The sequence below is a fragment of the Heptranchias perlo genome, chromosome 1 (assembly GCF_035084215.1).
Source record: "Heptranchias perlo isolate sHepPer1 chromosome 1, sHepPer1.hap1, whole genome shotgun sequence".
Classification (NCBI taxonomy): domain Eukaryota; kingdom Metazoa; phylum Chordata; class Chondrichthyes; order Hexanchiformes; family Hexanchidae; genus Heptranchias; species Heptranchias perlo.
The window spans coordinates 93,257,970-93,283,632 of NC_090325.1; the positions used below are offsets into that span (position 1 = coordinate 93,257,970).

The window sequence follows — 25,663 nt, forward strand, 5'->3', positions numbered from 1 at the left end:
AGGCGGGGGCGGAGACAGACAATGTTACAGAGATTGTGATGGAGCAAATATGAGGTTGAAAGCTCATCTCAGGGTCAAATAGGACGCCAAGGTTCCGAACGGTCTGGTTCAGCCTCAGACAGTGGCCAGGGAGAATAGTTACTGAACTAATGTTCAGTATCACAACCTGGGTCAGTCCAAGGTCACAAACCGCTGGGAACATCATTCGTATCTTTAAGTCGATCAGTTTCTCGATACTACAGCAGTTCCAAGAGTTGTTCACTGTAGTTCAGGTTTGGGCAGACTGTCTGCCTGGTTCCTTGCACGTCAGAGAGGTGGGTTGTGCTTCACAGCTCGTCAGTTCATCATTATTCATTTCATGCACAAGCTTCAGGTCAAAAGTCCACCACGCGCCGTAAAACACGGAAGAGGCAATAGTGGGGGAGGATGAAGCTCCAAACAGAGTGCAGACTTCAGAATTATTTCACGTTTGTTTGAAACTGACAGAAGGTAAGTGTTTGCCTGTGCAGAGCTTTGAGTTTGGACACTCGCCTGTTGCCCTGATATTACTGACTTCCTTCTCCATACAGGTATTTCCACATGTCAGACTCTGTGTTTGAGGTACTTTTACCGAACACCCAACTAGTAGTCTGGGCTGTGAGTGGAGGGGCGCTCGCTCCTCCCTCCCTCCCTCCCCATTGCAGGAATTAAATACGGAAATGTTCACTTTGTTTTTCTATTTCGCTGGAGTTTGACGTTCACATTTCTAATCGGAGCGCTACTTTTATGTTTTTAAATGCATGAACCGTTTTGACGATCAAACCCTCCCTCCTCTCTTCCAAATAGGAAGTTTATAAAGATACGTATTGCTTTCCCTCGAAATAAGTAGCTTCCTGAGAACGAAATTCTACGGGAAGCCAGTTCCTCCAAGTAGAAATGTGGTCGACCCCTTTTAAGGCAGCCCGAAGTTCATATTTGTTTTAAAGGCAGTATGGGTTTAACAAAAATCAGCTGTTACCATGAATTGTTCTGCTAGTTTTGGGTGGTGCATGCCTCGATGTAGGATAATGTGGAGATGCCAGTGATGGACTGGGGTGGACAAATGTAAGGAGTCGTACAACACCAGGTTATAGTCCAACAGCTCCGAAAGCTTGTGATTTCAAATAAAGCTGTTGGACTATAACCTGGTGTTGTGCGACTCCTTTATAGATGTAGGATGTTTGAACTGTACCCTACTAAACTAATTTATCTGTTTTGCTTCATGAGTAAACTTTATTTTAAAGGAGTAGTTTGTATGTTAAAAAAGTTATATCAAACTTTTCTTGATTTGAAAAATGCATCCAGGTATCCTGTACCAGCACATCAAAAAAAATGACCTTAGGAAAAAAATTAGCCTTTTCTATGTTTCGCCATTTATGAGTGTGATTCTTGCCAGCTGTTCACAGGACAGCAGTGACCCAATGAAATCTGTAGCTTGGCTTGTTTATTGTTCCTTGTTCCTACTAGGAGAGGCCTTGTGGGAGAAAATGAGAAAAAATCAGGGAGATAGGCAAAGCTGAGAAATTTCTGATTACAGAATTTTAAAAATCTAATTTCTGCAATGACTTTTATTTTCTCTTTTTTTTTCACAGACATCATGTTTGAAATTAAGAAGATCTGTTGTATTGGTGCTGGATACGTTGGTGGTCCAACATGCAGTGTCATTGCTCACATGTGCCCTGAGATTCGTGTTACAGTTGTAGATGTTAACCAGGCTAGAATAGAGGCCTGGAACTCAAATACACTTCCAATCTATGAGGTACAACACTGAAACATTTATCCAATTTACTGCTAACCTTGCTTTGCAAAGCTTTTGAGTGCTTGCCATTCTGTTGGTATAAAATTCTAGTTGTTCTTTTTATATTTTTTTCAGCCTGGATTGAAGGACGTGGTGGAGTCATGCAGAGGGAAGAACCTTTTCTTCTTGACCGATATCGATGCTGCCATTCAAGAAGCTGACCTGATATTCATTTCGGTAATTTCTCCCCCCAAATTTTCCCCCTCCTTTTCTGAAGGCAGTGATTCTTGCAGGTGTACAATTGCCCATGTGTAAGCCCATCCAGTGTCAGCATAACTATGCACCCATGAAGGGTACCACAGCTCAACCTTATCCTCGTCTCACCTGACAGTACTTTCCAGCAGGGGTCACTAGGTAGTAATCTCAGGATTACTCCCAATGCTATGCAGTAGTCAGTATGGGAATAGTAAGATAAAGCAGGTAATTGCATAACCGGAGAGTTGGTGTAGGAGGGAAGTGTTCAAATTCCTGGAACATTAAGACTTGATCTGGAACAGGAGTGGCCTGTACAGGATGGTTGGGCTTCTCCTGAACAGGGCTGGGACCAATGTCTTTGTTGGGAGAGTAACCAGTGCTGTGAAGAGGGTGTAAACCACTGTGGCAGGAGGAAGGAAGCAGAAAAGAAAGGAAAGGGGTGTAGGAAAGATAAGAGGAAGACAGAAAAGTCACAAAGAAAATATCAGGAGGAGAAGGGATTAAAAAGAGTAAGATGGCCAAACAGACAGGCAGGTTTGAGTTGTATTTGTGTAAATGAACAGAGTATTATGAATAAAATTGGTGAGCAAGAGGCACAAATTGCTGTGGGAGTTGGGTATGATATAATGACATTAACAGAAATGTGGCTTAGACTAGGGATGGACTGGGAGCAGAACATTCTGGTTACAAAATATTCAGGAAAGATAGTGTAGGAGAAAAGGGAGGTGTGGCAGTGTTAATCAAAGATTCCATTACAGCTACAAGGCTAGAACATGGGAAAGATATAGAGGATGGTACAAAAGTCAAATCTATTTTGTTAGAGTTAAAGAATATGAGGGGACAGCGGTTGTTCTTTTGGGAGTGGAAAGGAGACAGAGAAAGAGATATGTAGATAAATCAGAAAAAATGCAGAACTACCTGAATGAAACTGGTTTGAATGGATAGGGACATATTTCTTGTTCTACAAAAGGATTTTATTTTTAGAAGTCTTGCATTTCTCTACAGGGAGAGGGAGGGATGGAAAATCCGAAATGGCTGGTGGGCAAACCTGTGTCACTCTTGTGCTGGTTTGAGAGTAACAAAAATAGAAAATGCTGGAAACACACAGCATATCAGTCGGCATCTGAGGAGAGAACAGTCATGTCAATATTTTGGGTGTACCTCTTCATCAAAACTGGGAAAAGGAGCAATTTTTAAATTGGATCAGAACAAAGATAAGGGGAGGAGAAGTAAAAATGAAAACAGCGCAGTATTTAGCAGTCTGCGGAGAAGAGAAGTAGGCTGACACCTGACATCCGACCAACACTGGGTTTCAGCTTCTTCTCTTCCTTTCGGACTGCTAGTTCTTGCCCTGTTTTGCCAACTTCTCCTGTTTCCATTTCAGACCTGCCTTACCCCACCCACTCAACTAATCACATGTTCTTTGTCCCTCTTAGGTCTTTTAATGTTTTAATGTTGATGGTACACACTGCAGCCACAGTGTGCCGGTGGTGAAGGGAGTGAATGTTTAGGGTGCCAATCAAGCGGGCTGCTTTGCCCTGGATGGTGTCGAACTTCTTGACAACAAAAATGTCAACTTGTCTACTTTCTGCAAAGATGCTGACTGACCTGCTGTGGGTTTCCAGCTTGTTCTGTTTTTGTTTAAGATTTGCAATTTTTTTTTAAAAAGGTTTTTGAGTAGATTGTTTGGTCACCTTCTTGGTCAGGGAGTAGTACATCTTACCAGCAAGTTCTTTTTCTTGTTGGTGAAAATATATAAAAGCCAATTTCCCTACATGTGCTTTTAGGACATGATCTTAAAATTAAAGCTAGGCCATTTACAAAGAATGTACAGCATAGAAACAGGCCATTCAGCCCAACAGGTCCATGCCGGTGTTTATGCTCCACATGAGCCTCCTCCCATCCTTCTTCATCTAACCCTATCAGCATATCCTTCTATTCCTTTCTCCCTCATGTGTTCATCTAGCTTCCCCTTAAATGCATCTATGCTAGTCGCCTCAACTACTCCTTGTGGTAGCAAGTTCCACGTTCTACCCGTTCTCGTATGAAGAAGTTTCTCCTGAATTCTCTATTGGATTTGTTAGTGACTAGGAGGGAAATCAGGAAGCACTTTTTCGCGCAAACGTTAATAGAAATCTGGAATTCTCTGCCCCTAAAAGCTGTAGATGCCGGGACAATTGGAGCTTTCAATATCAATACTGAGATCAATATATTTTTGTCAGGTAAGGGTATCAAGGGATATGGAGCTACGGCGGGTAAATGAAGTTGAGGTACAGTTCAGCCATGATCTAATTGAATGGCAGAGCAGACTTGAGGAGCTGAATGGTGGGTGAGGCTTGCTGCTGGGAGTGTACAGTCGGTCCTGTACTGTTATTGTTACTATTGACTATGGCTCCACGGTTTACTTGGACAACAGGAGACTGGGTGCATTTGATGGAATGAGCATTTCTCCACAGAGAGGAAGGACTGTGTGAGATTGGTCCTGTGCAACTCCTGATCGTTGGTTACAGAGTAGCACTGACAGTGTGCCTGATGTTGGGAGCAGATCGCCCGGCTAGCTTTGTGGCTGGGGAAGAGCATAATTGTGCAGCAGTATGGACAGAAACAAAATGGAAACACCAAAATGAAAATCCAAACAGAGGCCTGGCATGTTATAATCCTACAAGATATTATCATATAAAATACTGAAGTAAAAAAATTAGTGGCAAGAAAGAAACATGTTAGTCAAACCAAAATTGATTGAAAACCATGCACGCGCTGACTTGCATAGATTACAGGACAAATCCTAACCACAACTGCTCTGTTTATTTTGTATTAGGTGAACACCCCCACTAAAATGTATGGAATGGGTAAAGGTCGAGCTGCAGACCTGAGATACATTGAATCCTGCGCTCGGAGAATAGTGGCAGTCTCAAACGGATACAAAATAGTCACAGAGAAGAGCACCGTGCCCGTGCGGGCTGCTGAGAGCATTCGCAGGATATTCCATTCAAACATAAAGCCAGACCTGACTTTACAGGTGAACCCAAGCATTGTTCTACTGGGTAATGCAGCAACTCAATAATGATTGTGCTTATTTGTATTGGATTATTGAAGGAGCTTTGCAGTGAATTTAACACTAGATAATAGCACAAAATTAATGAATGTATACATCGATGGTTGGGGGAAATTTCCTCTCTGCACTAAGTATAGCAACATGCAAACATTTTTACAGTACAGATTTACAATTTTACTACACATAGCAGGAAGAAAATCTTTACCCCAGGTTTAAAAAACACAGGACAGTCAGTCCTTTCTCTTACATCTGCTTTTTAGCTGGTTGACCACACATAAGTTGGAAGGGGGAGATAATTGATAAACTAATCAAACTTAAGAAGAGGATAAAACCCCTGGTCTGGATGGATTGTATCAACGCATATTAAAAGAATTTAGGGAAGAGATAGCAGGGACACTATTACATACGTATAAAAATTCATTAGAAAAGGGAATAGTGCTAGAGGACTAGTGGACAGCTAATGTGATTCCTATATTTAAAAAGGGAGATAGAACAAGTCCAGGGAACTATAGACCAATTAGTTTAACGTTGGTGATCGGAAAGATAATGGAATCCTTACTCAAAGATATAATAGAAAAACATCTAGAAACCGAAAATATAATAAAGAATAATCAGCATGGATTTCAAAAGGGAAGGTCATGTTTGACCAACCTTATTGAATTCTTTGAAGAAGTAACAGAAAGGATAGACAAGGGTAATGTAGTAGATGTAATATATTTGGATTTTCAAAAGGCCTTCGATAAGGTCTCATCACTAGAGTAGACTCATCACTAAGGTCAGAGCATGTGGAGTCAGGGGACAAGTAGCAGAATGGATAGCAAGCTGTTTTCAGTTTTGTAGCCAGAAATTTAGGGTTTAAGGGTAGTTACTCAGACTGGCAAAAGGTGGGAAGTGGTGTTCCACAAGGATCGGTTCTGAGACCACTGCTGTTCACCATTTACATAAACGATTTGGACTCAGGAATCAAAAGTACAATTTCAAAATTCACGGATGACACCAAATTGGGGAGTATAGTTAATACTGAGGGGGACTTTGACAAAATACAGGAAGACATTAATAAACTTGCAGAATGGGTGTGTAATTGGCAAATTAATTTCAATATAGGTAAGTGTGAGGTATTACATTTTGGTAGGAAGAATAAGAGGGCCACATATTGCTTGGATAATAGGAGTCTAAATGGGGTAAAAGAGCAGAGGGATCTGGGGGTACAGATACACCAATCATTAAAAGTAGTGACACAGGTTAATAAGGCCATTTAAAAAAAAAAGCAAATCAAGCACTGGAGATCATTTCTAGAGGGATAGAATTGAAAAGCAGAGAGGTTATGTTAAACTTGTATAGATCCTTGGTTAGACCACATTTGGAGTACTGTGAACAGTTCTGGTCTCCATATTATAAAAAGGATAAAGAGGCACTAGAGAAGGTACAAAAAAGATTTACTAGGATGATACCAGAACTGAGAGGTTATACCTATCAGGAAAGATTGAGCAGGCTGGGGCTCTTTTCTTTCAAAGAGAAGACTGAGGGGTGATCTAATAGAGGTCTTTAAGATTATGATAGGGTAGACGTAGAGGAGATGTTTCCACTTGTGGGGAGACCAGAACTATGGGTCATAAATATAAGATAGTCACTAATAAATCCAAATGGGAATTCAAGAGAAATTTCTTTACCAGAGAGTGGTTAGAATATGGAACTCACTGCCACAAGTAGTAGTTGAGGCAACTAGCATAGATACATTTGAGGGGAAGCTGGATAAACAAGTGAGGGAGAAAGAAATAGAGAGAATATGCAATAGGGAGGCAGGTGGCTCGTGTGGAGCATAAACACTGGCATGGACCTGTTGGGCTGAATGGCCTGTTTCTGTGCTGTACATTCTATGTGTCTATGTATTTCACACTGAACCTGACCATTGACATATTTACAACCAGGTGCTATCAAACCCAGAATTCCTGGCTGAAGGGACAGCTGTTAATGATCTGAAGAACCCAGACCGAGTGCTGATTGGTGGAGATGAAACACCAGAAGGTCGGGTGGCGATTCAGGCACTCTGTGCTGTGTATGAGCGCTGGGTACCAAAAGACAAAATCATCACAACTAACACGTGGTCCTCGGAGCTTTCCAAACTGGTACACTCACTTTCAACTTTACCACAATCTGCTGTAGATATAATCCCTGTTAAAGGTCATTGCCTTTGTTTACAATTCATTTTTGGTAAAAACTTTAAGTTCTACTGACGTGTAAGTCACACTGCTGCCTACATGAAGTGGTAACTTATACATTAAAGCTTGCAGTAACTCCATTTAAATTAGCTTAATTTGTGTAAAAATCTTAAAATGAAGTATTTTTGTTTTATTACCTGCTGATTTATATAACAGCCTCATTACTGAACACAGTAATGGATTTCATGAGGCAGCCTGCACAATATTTTAAATTTAACTTTAAAGTACACTTGCATTGCTGTTTGTGGGCCCTTGATTGAGTCACATTTGCCTGTAAAACAGTAGCCACACATCAAAAGAAATTAATTTGGTTGTGAAGCACTTGGGGACATCCCGAGGACAGGAAGGGCACAATATAGATGCAAGGTTATTTTCTCTTTTTCTTTCTGTAAGGTCTCTTTTTGACTATGAAGAGCCTGAACTTATCAAGTTATTCTTCATAGTTCCTTCATCTGACAATGAATATCAGCCTTGTTGCTCTCCTCTGCACCAATTCCAGAGCCTGGATGGCCCCCTTATCTCTCAGCAACCAGAACTGTACACTGCCTGTCCAGAACACTGTACAGCCTCAGTATGACCTCTGGTAATTTGGCAGAATGCATACGGGCACAAATTACATTTATCAGTCAAATATATTCATTTTTCTTTATCATTAGGCCGCTAATGCTTTCCTCGCTCAGCGAATCAGCAGTATTAACTCAATCAGTGCTCTGTGTGAGGCGACTGGAGCCGATGTTGAGGAGGTAGCTCGTGCGGTAGGAATGGATCAGAGAATTGGAAGCAAATTTCTCAAAGCCAGCATTGGTTAGTAATTTGTTTTTATGACACAGAGATCCAGATTTTTTTTTTTTACAAAATCTGGTTGGGATTTGTAGATGCCTTTTAATATGGAGGGCCACTTTTCTATTTCAGGATTTGGTGGGAGCTGTTTCCAGAAAGATGTCCTAAACCTCGTATATTTATGTGAGGCATTAAACTTACCGGAAGTGGCTCGATACTGGCAGCAGGTAAATTCTTGAGACCTGTTGGAGAGCTTCTATAATGAACTTGGTGCTCAGCAGCTTTTTTGGTGTACACAATTAACAACAATTACAGATCAGGACATGACAAATTATTCATTTGCCAAGGTATGTTATTGTGGATCTCGATTTCCTTATTCGTATCAATTGGAGTGAATGGAATTAAAATTTGTTTCCAAATTAATTAAAATTAACACATAGCGGATAATATTGGCATCCATTTCTTGGAATGGGTATCCAGATTCCACTGTACTCAGAGAAACATTCAGTCAATGGCTGTATGTGGTGTAATGTGAGGGAGCTGAATTGTGTGTCAATGGTTTTATTTTCCTAAATCTTTCCCTGTTGCTTTGCATAAAGCGATATTCAACCTGAAATATGAAAACAAAAAATTCAAAGAATGTCTGATGTATTGATTTTAAAAAATCAGTTGCTCCTATCACTTTGTCATTTAAAATTTGATTTTTTTTAGGTGATTGACATGAATGATTATCAGCGGAGGAGGTTTGCTTCCCGCATTATTGACTCTCTCTTCAATACTGCAACAGACAAAAAGATAGCCCTTTTAGGGTTTGCTTTCAAAAAGGACACTGGGGACACACGGTAATTTTATTACTCTGATATGTTTCAACATTTCTGTGATAATTTAAAACTGCGTGTGAAATGCTGTAATGTTGAGAACAATTTTATCTTGATACTTTTCATTGGAAAACATTTATAACAGCAGCATGTGTTACGACTATATCTCGACAAAGTACTTAATATCTTTAACTGAAATCAATATGACAGACATGGATAAAATGGGCTTTCATTTCTGTGCGCCTGGTGGAATTAACTGTGAAAAGTAAATGCCCTTGCAGCTGGTGGTTGCTTTTCCAACTGATCATCATTCATTAATCCAGGAGTTGATCTTCACTGGTTCCTTTGTTTTAGGGGCTTAACAAAATTATCATATGTGATTGGAACTAGTCATCAGAGGGATATAGTGCCAGCCACATAATTCATGAATAACAGGTGCTCATGAATGACAGCAGCCGCAACTTGAGTGGCTTATTTTCCATAAACCATCACTACCAAAATATATTCGATGTATTCGACATAAATGAATAGTAAAGTCTTTTTTTTTCACTTGCCTCCAATTCTCTCCTGAAAGCTGACTGATGTTGGGGTACAGTCCCACAGGCAAAAATTGCTGAGGAAATTTTTATTTTTGTGGGTGTAGGAAGAGCAAGAGTGCTTCCCCCTAGAAAAAAATTCTGGTCCGCTGCTGACCTGTGCATGGCCCCTTCCGGGATTTCCCCCCCCCCCCCCCCCCCCTCCAAAGACTTGACTGCTGGCCAGTTCAGCATGGAAGCCAGATATATGTATATAATATAGCAACACTTTTTTAAATGCTCTGCTGTGTCTGGTTTCTGGAAGGGTTGGCTGTGTTCCTCTGCATGGCGGACGATGGAGAATATTCAGTAATCTGCAGCTCCAAAAGGATGTGATTCATCCCTAGAATCATAGAATGATACAGCACAGAAAGAGGCCATTCGACCCATTGTGCCTGTGCCAGATCTTTGAAAGAGTTACCAATTAGTCCCATAGCTCTGCAAATTTTCCCCTTCAAGTATTTATCCAATTCCCTTTTGAAAGTTACAATTGAATCTGCTTCCACCACCCTTTCATCCCTGTTTGTTAATTGCCTGTGGGCAGTTCCTTGGCAAGGTAGTTTGACTGAGCAGGTGCATATGTCTTTCAGGACCAAGCTAGTTGTATTGCCTAACACAGGGTATGGATACCATGTTAACCAGGTGATAGAAATAATTAATATTGATCACTAGGCTGTTATCTGCCAACATTTATAGCCAGTCGTCTTTGCAATTCTCCCATCTTGGGGTTGTAAGAATATGGTTTAAAACCAAGCATGGTCAAATATCCCATCTCGCATAGATCTCCCCAGCATCTTAGCAAGAGGGCGGATGTTGGTGGTGGGGGGGGGGGGCGGGGCGGGTGCAGAGTCGTGTCTCGGTGTTTGTGAACAAAGATAGTTTGTAAAAGAAAGAGAATGCTGGAACTTCAGAACTATAAAACACCAAAAGGTCAAGCGATGGACTATATCTAGATAAGAGATGCGGTTGCTAAGAGGCCGACAGTCCATAAGAATAGATAACATTCAGAACTGATTTCACAAGTGAGAATTATGGAGGTACACTTTAATCAGGAAGTGTGGTAATCAAGGAACCAACATTTTCACCGAACTGATAGCATTCTGAAACTGTTGAGAAAGTGAGAGTTATAGAGTGAAACAAGACACATAAGGAAGGGGGCCACGTGTTCCGAGAGGACAATAACATCTTGTAACAACAGAGATGCAGCTTTAGGTGATTAGCTACATTATGCAAAACACCTTATCTTGAGTTGCTAATGTGGCGTCAGCACGGTGGGATGACCTACAACTAGGAGATAAGACCAGAGATGCTTACGTGCAGAACAACGCAGCCGAATAGTATAAAGATAGGGCATGCTCCCTCCCAAAGGTTAGAGCTCTCAAGAGGATCGTCGGAAGTCCATTGCCACAGGTAGTCCATGGAGGTCAGATCTGATCAGTCTGAATTCATAGGAAAACCAGGTTGTATTGATTGCTTGTCATTTAATGTAATCTGAAGACAGTTGTATCATAACTATAATGTTGTTGTGAGTCAATCTATTAAAGTTTGTTGTTTAATAACCACTCGTGCCTGAATCACACGCGGAAGTTATTATTGAAAGATTAACAGCCCCTTTGTAGCAACAGTAACGGGAAAATCCACTAACATTAGTCCTGTAGGGAAATCAAGAATTCTGCTGATTAAATTATTTTGCTTCTGTGTTATTTCTGTGTCTCAAATTTTCAGCATGTTATTTTTCTACTGCTTTGGAATTATCAGGAGTGTATAGTAGTTACCAGTGTGTACCCAATTGGGTTCATTGTCACATAGCAACCACTGTGCATAAGATCGTGTTTTGGCTCACAGGTGATGAGAGCTTGCCAATGGAAGGAACTTGCGTATTGGGCACAAGACAAAAATTATTTGGTGTGAGCCTGAATTGTAACACTGTCACCCAAAAGCTTTTTTCCTAACCAAGAGAACCAATATGGGGTGTCAGTGAGGCTGCTTTGGGCCCAACGTAACTGAGAATCTCTCACTTCAAAAAAGGTCCTTTTGAGTGAGGAATTGAAAGTTTTTTCTCCAGCCCTACCCCAGTGGAGTGGCATTCCCTTAAATTGTTTTAACTTCATTTAAATTCATTCATTTTAATTCTGCAGAATTTTAAATTGACTTACAGTTAATAACATTTTGTTTTCGTTTATTTTAGGGAGTCGTCCAGTATCTACATCAGCAAATACCTACTGGATGAAGGTGCAAAGCTTCACATCTATGACCCCAAAGTTCTCAAAGAACAGATCATTCAGGACCTGTCACATCCCAACATCTCTCCGGATGCCTCTGATCAAGGTGTAATATGACAGAACTTTTTTCTTTTTCCTCTTCATATATACTATCGAGTGCAGACTAGCTTTTTTATAGAATCATAGAATCATAGAAGTTTACAACATGGAAACAGGCCCTTCGGCCCAACATGTCCATGTCGCCCAGTTTATACCACTAAGCTAGTCCCAATTGCCTGCACTTGGCCTATACCCATCTTACCCATGTAACTGTCCAAATGCTTTTTAAAAGACAAAATTGTACCCGCCTCTACTACTGCCTCTGGCAGCTTGTTCCAGACACTCACCACCCTTTAAGTGAAAAAATTGCCCCTCTGGACCCTTTTGTATCTTTCCCCTCTCACCTTAAATCTATGCCCCCTCGTTATAGACTCCCCTACCTTTGGGAAAAGATTTTGACTATCGACCTTATCTATGCCCCTCATTATTTTATAGACTTCTATAAGATCACCCCTTAACCTCCTACTCTCCAGGGAAAAAAGTCTCAGCCTATCCAACCTCTCCCTGTAAGTCAAACCATCAAGTCCCGGTAGCATCCTAGTAAATCTTTTCTGCACTCTTTCTAGTTTAATAATATCCTTTCTATAATAGGGTGACCAGAACTGTACACAGTATTCCAAGTGTGGCCTCACCAATGCCCTGTACAACTTCAACAAGACATCCCAACTCCTGCATTCAATGTTCTGACCAATGAAACCAAGCATGCCGAATGCCTTCTTCACCACCCTATCCACCTGTGACTCCACTTTCAAGGAGCTATGAACCTGTACTCCTAGATCTCTTTGTTCTATAACTCTCCCCAACGCCCTACCATTAACGGAGTAGGTCCTGGCCCGATTCGATCTACCAAAATGCATCACCTCACATTTATCTAAATTAAACTCCATCTGCCATTCATTGGCCCAATTTATCAAGATCCCGTTGCAATCCTAGATAACCTTCTTCACTGTCCACAATGCCACCAATCTTGGTGTCATCTGCAAACTTACTAACCATGCCTCCTAAATTCTCATCCAAATCATTAATATAAAAAAATTTGAGATTATGTTCCCTATATTCTAAATCCAGCCTTCTATATACATTGAGTACTAAAGTGGACCCAGTACTGACCCCTGGAGTATACCACTTGCAATCCTTTTCCACTCCGTGCAACACCCATTTACCCTAACTCTGCTTCCTGTCCGTCACCCAGCTTTCTATCTAGCCGCTACATTTCCTCTTGTGCCATATGCCTGAATTTTTCTAACAAGCCTCTTGTTCGATGCCATATCAAACATTTTCTAAAAATCCATGTACACTACTGCCCTGAATTTCTGCAGGGGTTTTCCTAATTTCCTACCATAGCTTTGGCAGGAGATTAGCACAGTCCCTGGAGAAATGGTGTAAATGGCTGTTTCTTCAGGGATTCCATTGACCTCCCGCTGAAATTGCAGCAAGAGACAAAACCAACATGTCTAGTTCCACCAATGACAACCAAAAAGGACAATTGAGTGGTGGGTGATTGCCTAATTTTTAGACACCTCCCTTCGTGTAATGGTACGGGTGATGGGGGGAGGGAGGGACATCATTTAATGCAAACTGCATTCTTATTGCACTAAAAAAAAATTATTTAAAAATTGCTTCCTTTGTGGCACAGGAATTCAAGTCCGTATGGGATAGAAATTATTCAGTTATTTTTAATGAATTTGTTCAAAATTCGCAAATTCACTACTTTAATGATGTTGTTAACCTGTTTAAAATAGCAGTCAGAATAATTTCTAGCCCTGCCTGTCATTTAAAACATTTTATTCTTTCTTTTACCTGTCGTTGATTATTTTCCAAGCAACCTGAACTTTTTAGACATTTCAGTTTTACACTGTGTGACATTACCCTGTTCATTGAAATTAGCACATAACTAAACTCCATTCAATTATCCCGTATTGAACATTTTCACACTTTTAATAAATTATCGAAAACTAACAATTCAAGCAATGAAAGAAATTGTTACAATGCAGAAAGATGGCTGTGTAAATTTATGTCAGCAGTACAGATACTATTTCCAGTAACCGAAGGGAACATTTTCCTAACTTGCAGTGTCTCGTTTGGTCACTATCTGCACTGATGCATATGAAGCCTGCGACAGAGCTCACGCCATTGTCATCTGTACTGAATGGGATGAGTTCAAGGTAAGAGGAAACCTGGTGAAAGTGAGCTCCTAATCAGATCCTGCTGGCGGCACTCCAGATTATCTTGCATAGGAAACTCGTATTAAGAAACTCTAGAAATAAAATGCTACAAGGCACCTGGACCAGATTAGATACACTCCAACATCCTCAAGGAAATGACTGAGAAAATAGGCAAGGCTCTAGTTAATGATTTTATGAGCTACATAAATATAAAGTCTATTTCTGTGGATAGGGGCTAGGAATTGTTATCCAGATGTTCAAAAAAAGGGAGTGGGTTGCAAAGCAGCCTAACATCAGTAGTGGAGAAAATTCTTCTGAGTGATTTACAGGATGTTATCAATGAATGTGTCTCAGGAGCATGGAAGCTATAAGTAACTAACATGGATATAGAAGGAATTGATTGTGTGTCTCTCAAAGCTACTGGAATTTTTTGAGAAGGAAATAAAATCAGGGGACAAGTACGGAACAGCAATTACTTGGATAGCACTTCCCTGAGATTGGGGTAAAAATTCACCTGGGGCGGTAACGCAATGCAAGCGTTATCGAATCGGCCGCCCATTATACACCCCACTCGAAATTCAGTTCTATTGAAGTTGATAGAACTGAATATCGAGTGGAGCGTATAACAGGTGGCTGATTCGATGATGCTCGCTTTGCGTTACTGCCCCCAGACCAATTTGTACCCCATTGAGTTTATACAGTGAGTAGATGAGCAATGCAGACTAGGAAGATCCCAGAATTGATCCCTCGATCTTAGGATGGTACAACTGGCATCAGCACCCCTTTTGGTTTGTAGAGGAGAAAATTGGCCAGGTTATCAGCCCTGATCACTACCCAGTGACACTTGCTAGAATTCCATGGGAGTGATTTTATCTGTGCACACTGGACGACGGGGCAGTAGGCAGATGAAAAATGTTTTTTAAAAACTGCTGTCCAGGCTCACTTCACTTGATTCTCCTTAAAATGAATGACCAGCTCACCCGCCCAAATCAGGCAAGAGCCTTAGTAAAATATTTAAATCAGAGTCCTACAGCGTTTTTGTAGGACACCTGTGCAATTTTAGTGTTCCACTGGGCAGAGTGCAGGCTGCTCAAGAAACACGTAACAAAAAAAAGCCTGTTGACCCCTCTGCTAAGGGAAATAGGTCCTTCCTATCCACTCTATCTAGGCCCCTCATAATATTGTACACCTCAATCAAATCACCCCTCAGCCTCCTCTGTTCCAAGGAAAGCAACCCCAGCCTATCCAATCTGTCATCGTAGCAAAAGTTCTCCAGTCCTGGCAACATTCTCGTAAATCTCCTCTGCACTCTCTCTAGTGCAATTACATCCTTTCTGTAATGTGGTAACCAGAACTGTGTGCAGTACTCGAGCAGTGGTCTAATAGTGTTTTATACAGTTCCAGCAGAACATCCCTGCTTTTATATTCTATGCCTCGGCTAATAAAGGAAAGCATTCCCTTCTTAACCACCTTATCGACCCATCCAGCTACCTTCAGGGATCTGTGGACATGCACTTCCTATGTTCCTAAGTGAGGGACCTTGAACAGGAGTAGGCCATTCAGCCCCTCGTGCCTGCTCCGCCATTTGATAAGATCATGGCTGATCTGTGATCTAACTCCATACACTTGCCTTTGGCTCATATCCCTTAATACCTTTGGTTGCCAAAAAGCTATCTATCTCAGATTTAAATTTAGCAATTGAGCTAGCATCAATTGCCATTTGTGGAAGAGAGTTCCAAACTTCTATCACCCTTTGTGTGTAGAAATATTTTCTAATCTCACTCCTGAAAAGTCTGGCTCTAATTTTTAGACTGTGCCCCCTACTCCTAAAATCCCCAACCAGTGGAAATAGTTTCTCTCTATCCACCCTATCTGTTCCCCTTAATATCTTATAAACTTCGATCAGATCGCCACTTAACCTTCTAAACTCTAGAGAACACAACCCCAATTTGTGTAATCTCTCCACATAACTTAACCCTTGAAGTCCGGGTATCATTCTACACTGCACTCCCTCCAAGGCCAATATGTCCTTCCGAAGGTGCGGTGCCCAGAACTGCTCTCAGTACTCCAGGTGCGGTCTAACCAGGGTTTTGTATAGCTGCAGCATAACTTCTGCCCCCTTGTACTCTAGTCCTCTAGATATAAAGGCCAGCATTCCATTAGCCTTATTGATTATTCTCTGCACCTGTTCATGACACTTCAATGATCTATGTACCTGAACCCCTAAGTCCCTTTGGACATCCACTGTTCTTAACTTTTTATCATTTAGAAAGTACCCTGTTCTATCCTTTTTTGATCCAAAGTGGATGACCTCACATTTGTCTACATTGAATTCCATTTGCCACAGTTTTGCCCATTCACCTAATCTATCAATATCGCTTTGTAATTTTATGTTTTCATCTACACTGCTTACAATGCCACCAATCTTTGTGTCATTGGCAAACTTAGATATGAGACTTTCTATGCCTTCATCTAAGTTCATAAATATTGTGAATGATTGAGGCCCCAAGACAAATCCCTGCATGACTCCACTAGTCACATCCTGCCAATGTGAGTACCTACCCATTATCCCTACTCTCTGTCGCCTTTCGCTCAGCCAACTTCCTAACCAAGTCTGTACTTTTCCCTCGACTCCATGGGCTTCTATCTTAGCTAACAGTCTGTTATGTGGGACCTTATCAAATGCCTTCTGGAAGTCCATATAAATAACATCCATTGACATTCCCCTGTCCACTACTTTAGTCACCTCTTCAAAAAATTCAATCAGGTTTGTCAGGCACGACCTACCTTTCACAAATCCATGCTGGCTCTCTCTGATTAACTGAAAATTCTTGAGGTGTTCAGTCACCCTATCCTTAATTATAGACTCCAGCATTTTCCCCACAACAGATGTTAGGCTAACTGGTCTATAATTCCCTGGTTTTCTTTCTCTCTCTTCTTAAAAAGCAGAGTGACATGTGCAATTTTCCAATCGAGAGGGACAGTTCCTGAATCTGGAGAACTTTGAAAGATTATAGTTAGGGCATCTGCAATGTGCTTACCTACTTCCTTTAAAACCCTGGGATGGAAACCATCTGGTCCTGGGGATTTGTCACTCTTTAATGCTATTATTTTCTTCATTATTGTTGCTTTACATATGTTAATTTTATCGAGTCCCTGTCCCCAATTCAATATTAGTTTTCTTGGGATTTCCGGCATGCTATCCTCTTTTTCTACTGTAAATACTGACGCAAAGTAATCGTTCAACATGTCCGCCAGTTCTCCAGTTTTTAAGGGGCCAACACTGCTCCTGACCACCCTCTTTTTCCTAATATAACTATAAAAGTTCTTCGTATTGGTTTTGATATCCCTTGCAAGTTTCTTTTCATACTCTCTCTTTGTAGCCCTTACTATCTGTTTTGTGACCCTTTGTTGATCTTTGTATCTGTGCCATTTTTTGCCTTTTTGTATGCCCTTTCCTTATGTCTTATACTGTCCCGTACCTCTTTAGTTGTCCATGGCTGTTTTTTTTGGCAAGTAGAGTTCTTGCCCCTCGGGGGTATAAACCAATTCTGTATCACGTTAAATGTTTCTTTAAACATTTCCCACTGATTATCATTCGTTTTACCCATTAACAGATTTGCCCGGTTTACTGTGGATCGTCTCTGTCTTATCCCATTGAAGTCGGCCTTACCCAACTCTAGAATCTTAGCAGATGACTCACTTTTTTTTTCCCTTTCAAACTCTACATTGAACTCGATCATGTTATGATCGCTATTGGATAGATGTTCGCGTACAGTTAAGCCGTTAGCTAAATCTGGTTCATTACTCGTTACTAAATCTAGTATGGCTTGCCCCCTTGTTGCCTCTAGGACATACTGCTGTATCCCGGACACACTCAAGAAATTCACTACCTTTCTGACAGTTGCTAGTCTGCTTTCCCCAATCTATGTGAAGGTTAAAGTCCCCCATTAAGACCACTATGCCTTTCTTACACGCTTGTCTAATCTCTGCATTTATACAATCTAGCACTTTAGAGCTGCTGCCAGGGGTCCTATACACAATTCCCACTATAGTCTTAGATCCTTTCCTATTTCTCAATTCAACCCATAAGGTCTCTGTTGGCTGCTTACCTCTCGTTATATTCCCCTTTATCATTGAAGTGATTTCATCTCTAATCAAAAAGGCTACTTCTCCCCCTCTTCCATTTTCCCTATCTCTCCTGTAGACCTTGATGTGGAGATGCCGGTGATGGACTGGGGTGGACAAATGTAAGGAATCTTACAACACCAGGTTATAGTCCAACAAATTTATTTTAAAATCACAAGCTTTCGGAGATTATCCCCTTCGTCAGATGAATGAGTGAAAAGGTTCTCAAATCGCATATCTTATACTAGGCTGGGACAGCATCACACCAATCAAAAGGTGTCGTTGTTATTCAAACAGGCCAGTCACGGAGAACAGCACGTCCCAGTGCACTGGATATACATTGTGTCAATTACACAGACAGAAAGAAACCCAAAATGGCAGAGAGAGAGAGAGAGAGAGAATATTAAAAAACATAATTTTTTTCCCCTTTTTTGCTGGTGGGGTTACGTGTAGAGTGACATGAACCCAAGATCCCGGTTGAGGCCGTCCTCATGGGTGCGGAACTTGGCTATCAACTTCTGCTCGACGATTTTGCGTTGTCGTGTGTCTCAAAGGCCGCCTTGGAGAACGCTTACCCGAAGATCGGTGGCTGAATGTCCTTGACTGCTAAAGTGTTCCCCGACTGGGAGTGAACCCTCCTGTCTGGCGATTGTTGCGTGGTGTCCGTTCATCCGTTGTCGCAGTGTCTGCATAGTCTCGCCAATGTACCATGCTCCGGGGCATCCTTTCCTGCAACGTATGAGGTAGACAACGTTGGCCGAGTCACAGGAGTATGAACCATGTACCTGGTGGGTGGTGTCCTCTCATGTGATGGTGGTATCCGTGTCGATGATCTGGCATGTCTTGCAGAGGTTGCCGTGGCAGGGTTGTGTGGTGTCGTGGACGCTGTTCTCCTGAAAACTGGGTAACTTGCTGCGAACGATGGTCTGTTTGAGGTTGGGTGGCTGTTTAAAGGCGAGTAGTGGAGGCGTGGGGATGGCCTTAGCGAGGTGTTCGTCGTCATCGATGACATGTTGAAGGCTGCGGAGAACATGGTGTAGTTTCTCCGCTCCAGGGAAGTACTGGACGACGAAGGGTAACCTTATAACCCGATATATTTAGTTCCCAATCCTGACCATCCTGCAGCCATGTCTCGGTAATAGCTATCATGTCATACCCTCCGATTTGAATTTGAACCTGTAGTTCATTTAATTTATTCCTTATACTCCATGCATTTGTATATAGAACTCTTAGTTGGGCCACACACCCTAGCCTGACCTTCAGCTTTGATGCTGGGTTAATCGCCTTACGCCTTCTAGTTTTCACTTTATCTGTAGTGTCTAAAGTACACTTTCTGCTGCTCTACGCTTTTCCCTTTCACTTGTTCTTGAACAACTATTTGTATGTAAATTTCCCCTGGGTCTTCCCGTCTCTTGCTGCTCTCAACTTTACTCCCTTCTGACTCCCCTCTCAGGTTCCCATCCCCCTGCCACACTAGTTTAAACCTTCCCCAACATCACTAGCAAACACCCCCGTGAGGACATTGGTCCCGGTCCTGCTCTGGTGTAACCCATCCCGCTTGTACAGGTCCCACCTTCCCCAGAACCGGTGCCAATGTCCCAGGAATCTAAATCCCTCCCTCCTACACCATCCCTGCAGCCACACATTCATCCGGTCTATTTTCCTGTTCCTATACTCACTAGCACGTGGCACTGGTAGTAATCCTGAGATCACTACCTTTATGAAGTCCTGCTTTTTAATTTATCTCCTAACTCCTTAAATTCACCTTGCAGGACCTCATCCCTTTTTTTACCTATGTCATTGGTACCGATATGGACCACGACTACTGGCTGTTCACCCTCCCCCTCCAGAATGCCCTGCAGCCGCTCCATGACATCCTTGACCCTAGCACCAGGGAGGCAACGTATCATCCTGGAGTCACGTTTGCGGCCACAGAAACGCCTATCTGTACCCCTTGCAATTGAATCCCCTATCACTATAGCCCTGCCACTCTTATTCCTCCCCTCCTGTGCAGCAGAGCCACCCGTGGTGCCACGAACTTGGCTCTTTCTGCTTTTCCCTGATAAGCCATCTCCCCCATCAGTATCCAAAGCGGTATATCTGTTTGAGAGGGAGATGACCCCAGGAGACTCCTGCTCTACCTGCCTAGTCCTTTTACTCTGCCTGGCAGTCACCCATTTCCTTTCTGTCTGTGTAATCTTTACCTGCGGTGTGACCACCTCACTGAACGTGCTATCCATGATGGTCTCAGCATCACGGATGCTCCACAGCGAATCCACCCACAGCTCCAGCTCCGAAATGCGGTTAGCCAGTAGCTTCAGCTGGACACACTTCCTGCACACGTGGTTGCCAGGGACACTGGTAGTTACCATGACTTCCCACATAGTGCAGGAGGAGCATATCACGGGTGTGAGCTGTGCTGCTATGACTTGCCTTAGATTTACACTGCATTACAAAGCCAAGGACCTAGTACCGAGCCCTGCAGCACCCCACTGGAATTAGCCTTCCAGTCACAAAAACACCCGTCGACCATTACCCTTTGCTTCCTGCCACTGAGCCAATTTTGGATCCAATTTGCCACATTCCCTTGGATCCCATGGGCCTTTACTTTTTTGACCAGTCTGCCATGTGGGACCTTGTCAAAAGCCTTGCTAAAATCCATGTAGACTACATCAATTGCGCTACCCTCATCGACCTCCTTGTCAGCTCCTCGAAAAATTCAAGTAGAGCTTGATACATTCCTCTGAGTTTGAGAGTGAGGATTTTGGATCTGAAACCACTGTATTAAACCTAAATAAGGGCAATTACAATGGTATGAGGACAGAGTTGGCTAAAGTGGACTGGGAAAACAGATTAGAAGGTTTGACTGTGGATAAGCAGTGGCAGACATTTTAAAATGATATTTTATGACTCTCAACAAAAATATATCCCAGTAAGGAGGAAAGATTCCATGAGAAGGGTGTACTAATCATGGCTAACTAAGGAAGTTAAGGATGTCATCAAGTTAAAAGAAAAGGTATACAATGTGGTAAAGATTAGTGGTAAGCCTGCAGATTGGGAAAACTTTAGAAACCAGCAAAGGAGGACTAAAAAAAATAATAGAGGGAGAAAATAGATTGAGAGTAAACTAGCAAGAAGTATAAAAACTGACAGTAAGAGCTTTTACAAGTGTATATAAAAAGGAAGAGAGTAGCTAAAGTAAGTATAGGTCCCTTAGAGGATGAGACTGGGGAAATAATAATGGAAAACAAGGAAATGGCAGAGTAATTGAACAGATATTTTGTATCTGACTACACAGTAGAAGACACTAAAAGCATACCAATAATAATAGAAAATCACAGGGCAAAGGGGAGGGAGGATCTAAAAACGATCACCTATCACTAGAGAAAAAGTACTAGGTAAACTAATGGGGCTGCAGGCTGACAAGTCCCCTGGACCCGATGACTTGCATCTGAGAGTCTTAAAAGAAGTGGCTACAGAGAAAGTGGATGCATTGGTTGTAATCTTCCAAAACTTACTAGATTCTGGAAAGGTCCAAGGGGATTTGAAAACCGCAAATGTTATGCCCTTATTCAAGAAAGGAGGGAGACAGAAAGCAGGTGACTATAGGCCAATTAGCCTAACATCTGTTATTGGGAAAATGCTAGAATCGATTATTAAGGAAGTAGCAGCAGGACATTTAGAGACTTAAAATAAAATCAAGGAGAGTCAACATGGTTTTATGAAGGGGAAATCGTGTTTGACAAATTTATTAGAGTTCTTTGAGGAAGTAATGAGCAGGGTGGAAAAGGGAGAACCAGTAGATATAGTGTATTTGGATTTCCAAAAGGCATTTGATAAAGTGCCACATAAAAGGTTACTGCACAAGGTAAGAGCTCCTGGTGTTGGGGGTAATATACTAGCATGGATAAAGGATTGGCTAACTAACAGAAAACAGAGAGTCGGGATAAAGGGGTCATTTTCAGGATGGCAATCTGTAACTAGTGGGGTGCCGCAGGGATCAGTGCTGGGGCCTCAACTATTTACAATATATATGAATGACTTGGATGAAGGAAGCGAGCGTACTGTGGCCAAATTTGCTGCTGATACGACGATAGGTGGAAAAGTAAGTTGTAAGGAGGACACAAAGTGTCTGCAAAGGGATATCGATAGGTTAAGTGAGTGGGCAAAAATTTGGCAGATGGAGTATAATGTGGGAAAATGTGAAGTCATCCACTTTGGTAGGAAGAATAAAAATGCAAAATATATAAATGGAGAAAGACTACAGAATGCTGCAGTACAGAGGGGTTTGGGTGTCCTCCTACAAGAAACACAAAAAGTTAGCAGACAGGTGCAGCAGGTAACCCGGAAGGCAAATGGAACATTGGCCTTTATTTCAAGAGGGATGGAGTATAAAAGCAGAGAAGTCAAGCTACAAGGGAGTCAAAGGATATGGGGAAAAGGCGGGAAAATGGAGTTGAAGTAAAAATCAGATCAGCCATGATCTCATTGAATGGCGGAGCAAACTCGAAGGGCCGAATGGCCTACTCCAGCTCCTCTCTCATGTTTTTATGAGCTGGGTCATATGGGAGAGGTGACAGAAGAAACCGGGTTCTATTTCAGAGGATAAATCGGAGAGCATTGGCAATCCACTGCATTTTGGTATGTGTACAACTCAAGTGGTAAAGGCCGGGGAATAGGCCACATATGCACCACCTCAACCTGGGAATTCCCAGTACAAAGGGGGGCGAGGCACCCTGACCAATTGGAATAAAATGACTAAAATTGGAAGCTGGAAAATATTCATTTAAATAGATGGAAAATTGTGGGCAGCGTGCCCACAAAGTCCAGATATGCATGGCTGGTGGGAGAGGCTGCCTGCTGGTAGCATAAACTCTGAAATTACCCCCAATGAGTCTTCATCTAACGTTTATGTATCTTCATTTTTCCAGGTGCTGGATTATGAACTCATTTATAAGAACATGCTAAAACCAGCTTTCGTCTTCGATGGCAGGCGTGTTCTAGATGACCTGCATCCAAAACTCCAGAAGCTGGGATTCCAGGTACAAAGGGGTTGACTTTCCCTCAGCAAGAGGAAAGCAGTTCTTCTGATATTTACAGATGTCTGTTTTGTTGAAGGGCTTGAGAAGGAGTCGAATCTCAAGGAAACAGAATTCAGACTATCCTGAATCTTCATTCTCATTTAATATTGAACATTTTTGGATCTTTTTGCTTCCAGGTTGAGACTATCGGCAAGAAAGTAACTGGACAGAGGCTTCCTTTCACACCAACAGCTGAAGTTCCTAAATTCAGTCTACAGGAACCTCCACTGAAGAAAGTCAAGGTGTAAATTTTTGGATAAATATTAGCCAAATATCTTTTTAATGTAAAATTACAGCCATAGAATAAATGTTTTTTATATTTAAAAGCGGCTTTTAAATTAACAAAATGATCAACGTATTGCCTTTGTTAATAAAACAATTATGTATCCCAGTAGTTTGCCACTGATTATAATTGGTAGTATTTGCTTTCCTCTAACATTTTCCCCTTCCTCCCTGAAGATGCTAATTTGCACTGGGGTACAATGCAGACGCTGACAGCCCTGTGACCTTTCTTCATGTGTACATCTAGATAGAAAATGTCAGCAAGTTAATTGATCCTAGAGACCGATCCCATCCTTAACCAACCACCTTGTATGTGCACTTTTCAGCAGGGGTCCCTGGATTTTCTCCCCCTCCTTAGCCAAGGGGCTCTGAGGTCAATTGTAGTACCCCTATTGCTACCATAGCTGAAATCAAATGATTCAGCACGGCCCAGGGATCACACTTGAGACCTTCCTGGCCCATATGACTTAGACTCAGTTGGTAGGTGTGGAGCTATCATTGCTAGTGCATGACATTTAGTGTGCATTTAATGTTGTTTGCAAGTATTTTAACCATATTAAATTCAAGATTTAATATTTATTTCGAAGTGTTCACCTTGCTAATAAAATATAAAGACAATTTTGAATATTTTAAGTGATTTCAGAATTCAAGTTGCAAATTGGAGAAAAGCAAATGGTGAAATTTCCAAAGGCTAAACTAGTTTTATACAGGTATTGACTACGGTTGAAGATGTTAAGTGGTAGCTATTACCAAAAAGGTTGCTGAAGTGGCTGTTACTGTTTTTGAGCCAAAAGGTTTATTTCACTTGTGATAAATCTTCTTAGCCTTCAGAGCAATTGTTATTCCTTTCTCTTGCCTCAGCTGAGTTTTTGCTCAAACATATCAAAAACTCAATACATTTAGAAATTCACTTAGAGAAGACCTAAGGATACTGAGACTATTTAAAACCATATCACTTTAACCATAAAGTAATCAGAGAGACACTGCCTTCATCTCCTCTCTAACAGTAGGGTTTAAATGCATTGGAAGTAGTAACCTTGAATTTTGTTAAAACATTTCAACAAATGTTTCCATATCCAATTTTTGAACTGTTTGCAGCGCTGGATAATCCTTGCTAACATTGAAGACTGGCATTTGCTTGAATATTTCATTCATCAACTGTAATTTGGGCAAAAACCACTCTTTAAAAAAAGCTTAGCTGGGAACTTCTGTGTAAATATCATTGCAATAAATAAAAAGTTTCAATGGTGGACTGCTTAAAGAATTTGACTCATGTTTTGTTCACTTCTTCCAAATGATAAATGGTTGGCATTGTTCCATTAAGGGTTGACACCACTACATAATTTTAAAAGTAGTCTTACTGTTGGAAAAGTCGTCTATTTTTATAACTATTAACTTACAGTAAGATCTTGGGGTAGATATGAAACCTCTGTTAAGTACATTACAACATTTTAATTAATCTGCATCATCTAACAATATCTTTTTTTTGGGCAATTTGCTCCCCTCTGCCTGTTGATTTTGACTTCTCGCTGGGGTATGGTTCTCCAGATTCCAGTGTCTTGTCCGAATGTCTGAGCCTCGACAGTGAGCAACACTCATGTGGAGGAATGGTTACAAGGATATAGCAAGTATGATAGCAGAAGTGAAAAATTGTAGGGATCTGCAAATTACATAAAATATACCATAGTGGCAAAGAGAAAGGGTTGCCATTGGTCAAATCGCCCTGTCTTCATTCAGAGTGCTGTATGTTTAAAAGAAAAATTCACACATCACTCAGGGCATTTAATAGTGCCATTCAGTCACAAAGGGCCTCATTGATGAGCATGATCCTAAGCTGATGATTACGCACATGCATTTTTAACCCGGTGGTACTGAAATGATGTCCCTCCAATGTCCTATCTGTGATCAGCTAGCTCAGTGCAGATCAGGGATCAAACCTAGGACCTTCCTGGTTTGTATGACTCAGCTGCTCCATGGATTAATTCACTGAGCCATCAAGAAAACATATTTACAAGACACTGCATTTCAATCAAAAAGCTGAAGCACTGAGCTAGCTGATCACAGATAGGACATTGGAGAGACATCATTTCAGTACCACCGGGTTAAAAATGCATGTGCGTAATCATCAGCTTAGGATCATGCTCAACACCAGTTACTGCTGGTTCCCTGAGTTATATGTGAGTTTTGCTTTTAAACATGGGGCAGTCTGAATTGAGACAGGCACCAAT

General features: G+C 41.5%; 1 protein-coding gene across 1 annotated transcript; it reads left to right on the forward strand.

Moving 5' to 3' along the window:
* The first annotated feature begins 368 nt into the window (after positions 1-368).
* On the forward strand, positions 369-24,699 carry ugdh (UDP-glucose 6-dehydrogenase). Its single transcript, XM_067988606.1, has 12 exons — positions 369-489; positions 1,611-1,777; positions 1,892-1,993; positions 4,830-5,030; positions 6,995-7,192; positions 7,942-8,089; positions 8,198-8,292; positions 8,777-8,907; positions 11,647-11,786; positions 13,853-13,944; positions 23,004-23,114; positions 23,291-24,699. Exons 2-12 carry the CDS (start codon positions 1,616-1,618, stop codon positions 23,399-23,401), a joined length of 1,491 nt encoding a protein of 496 aa, XP_067844707.1. The 5' UTR covers positions 369-489; positions 1,611-1,615; the 3' UTR covers positions 23,402-24,699.
* The last annotated feature ends 964 nt before the right edge of the window (positions 24,700-25,663 follow it).

What these genes read in the sequence shown, in the direction of transcription:
- ugdh (XM_067988606.1), top strand. Translation starts at nt 1,616, where the DNA reads ATGTTTGAAATTAAGAAGATCTGTTGTATTGGTGCTGGATACGTTGGT. An exon ending in ATTTCTCAAAGCCAGCATTG is followed by an intron (nt 8,090 to 8,197) that starts GTTAGTAATTTG and finishes TTTCTATTTCAG; the next exon opens with GATTTGGTGGGAGCTGTTTC. An exon ending in TGGCTCGATACTGGCAGCAG is followed by an intron (nt 8,293 to 8,776) that starts GTAAATTCTTGA and finishes GATTTTTTTTAG; the next exon opens with GTGATTGACATGAATGATTA.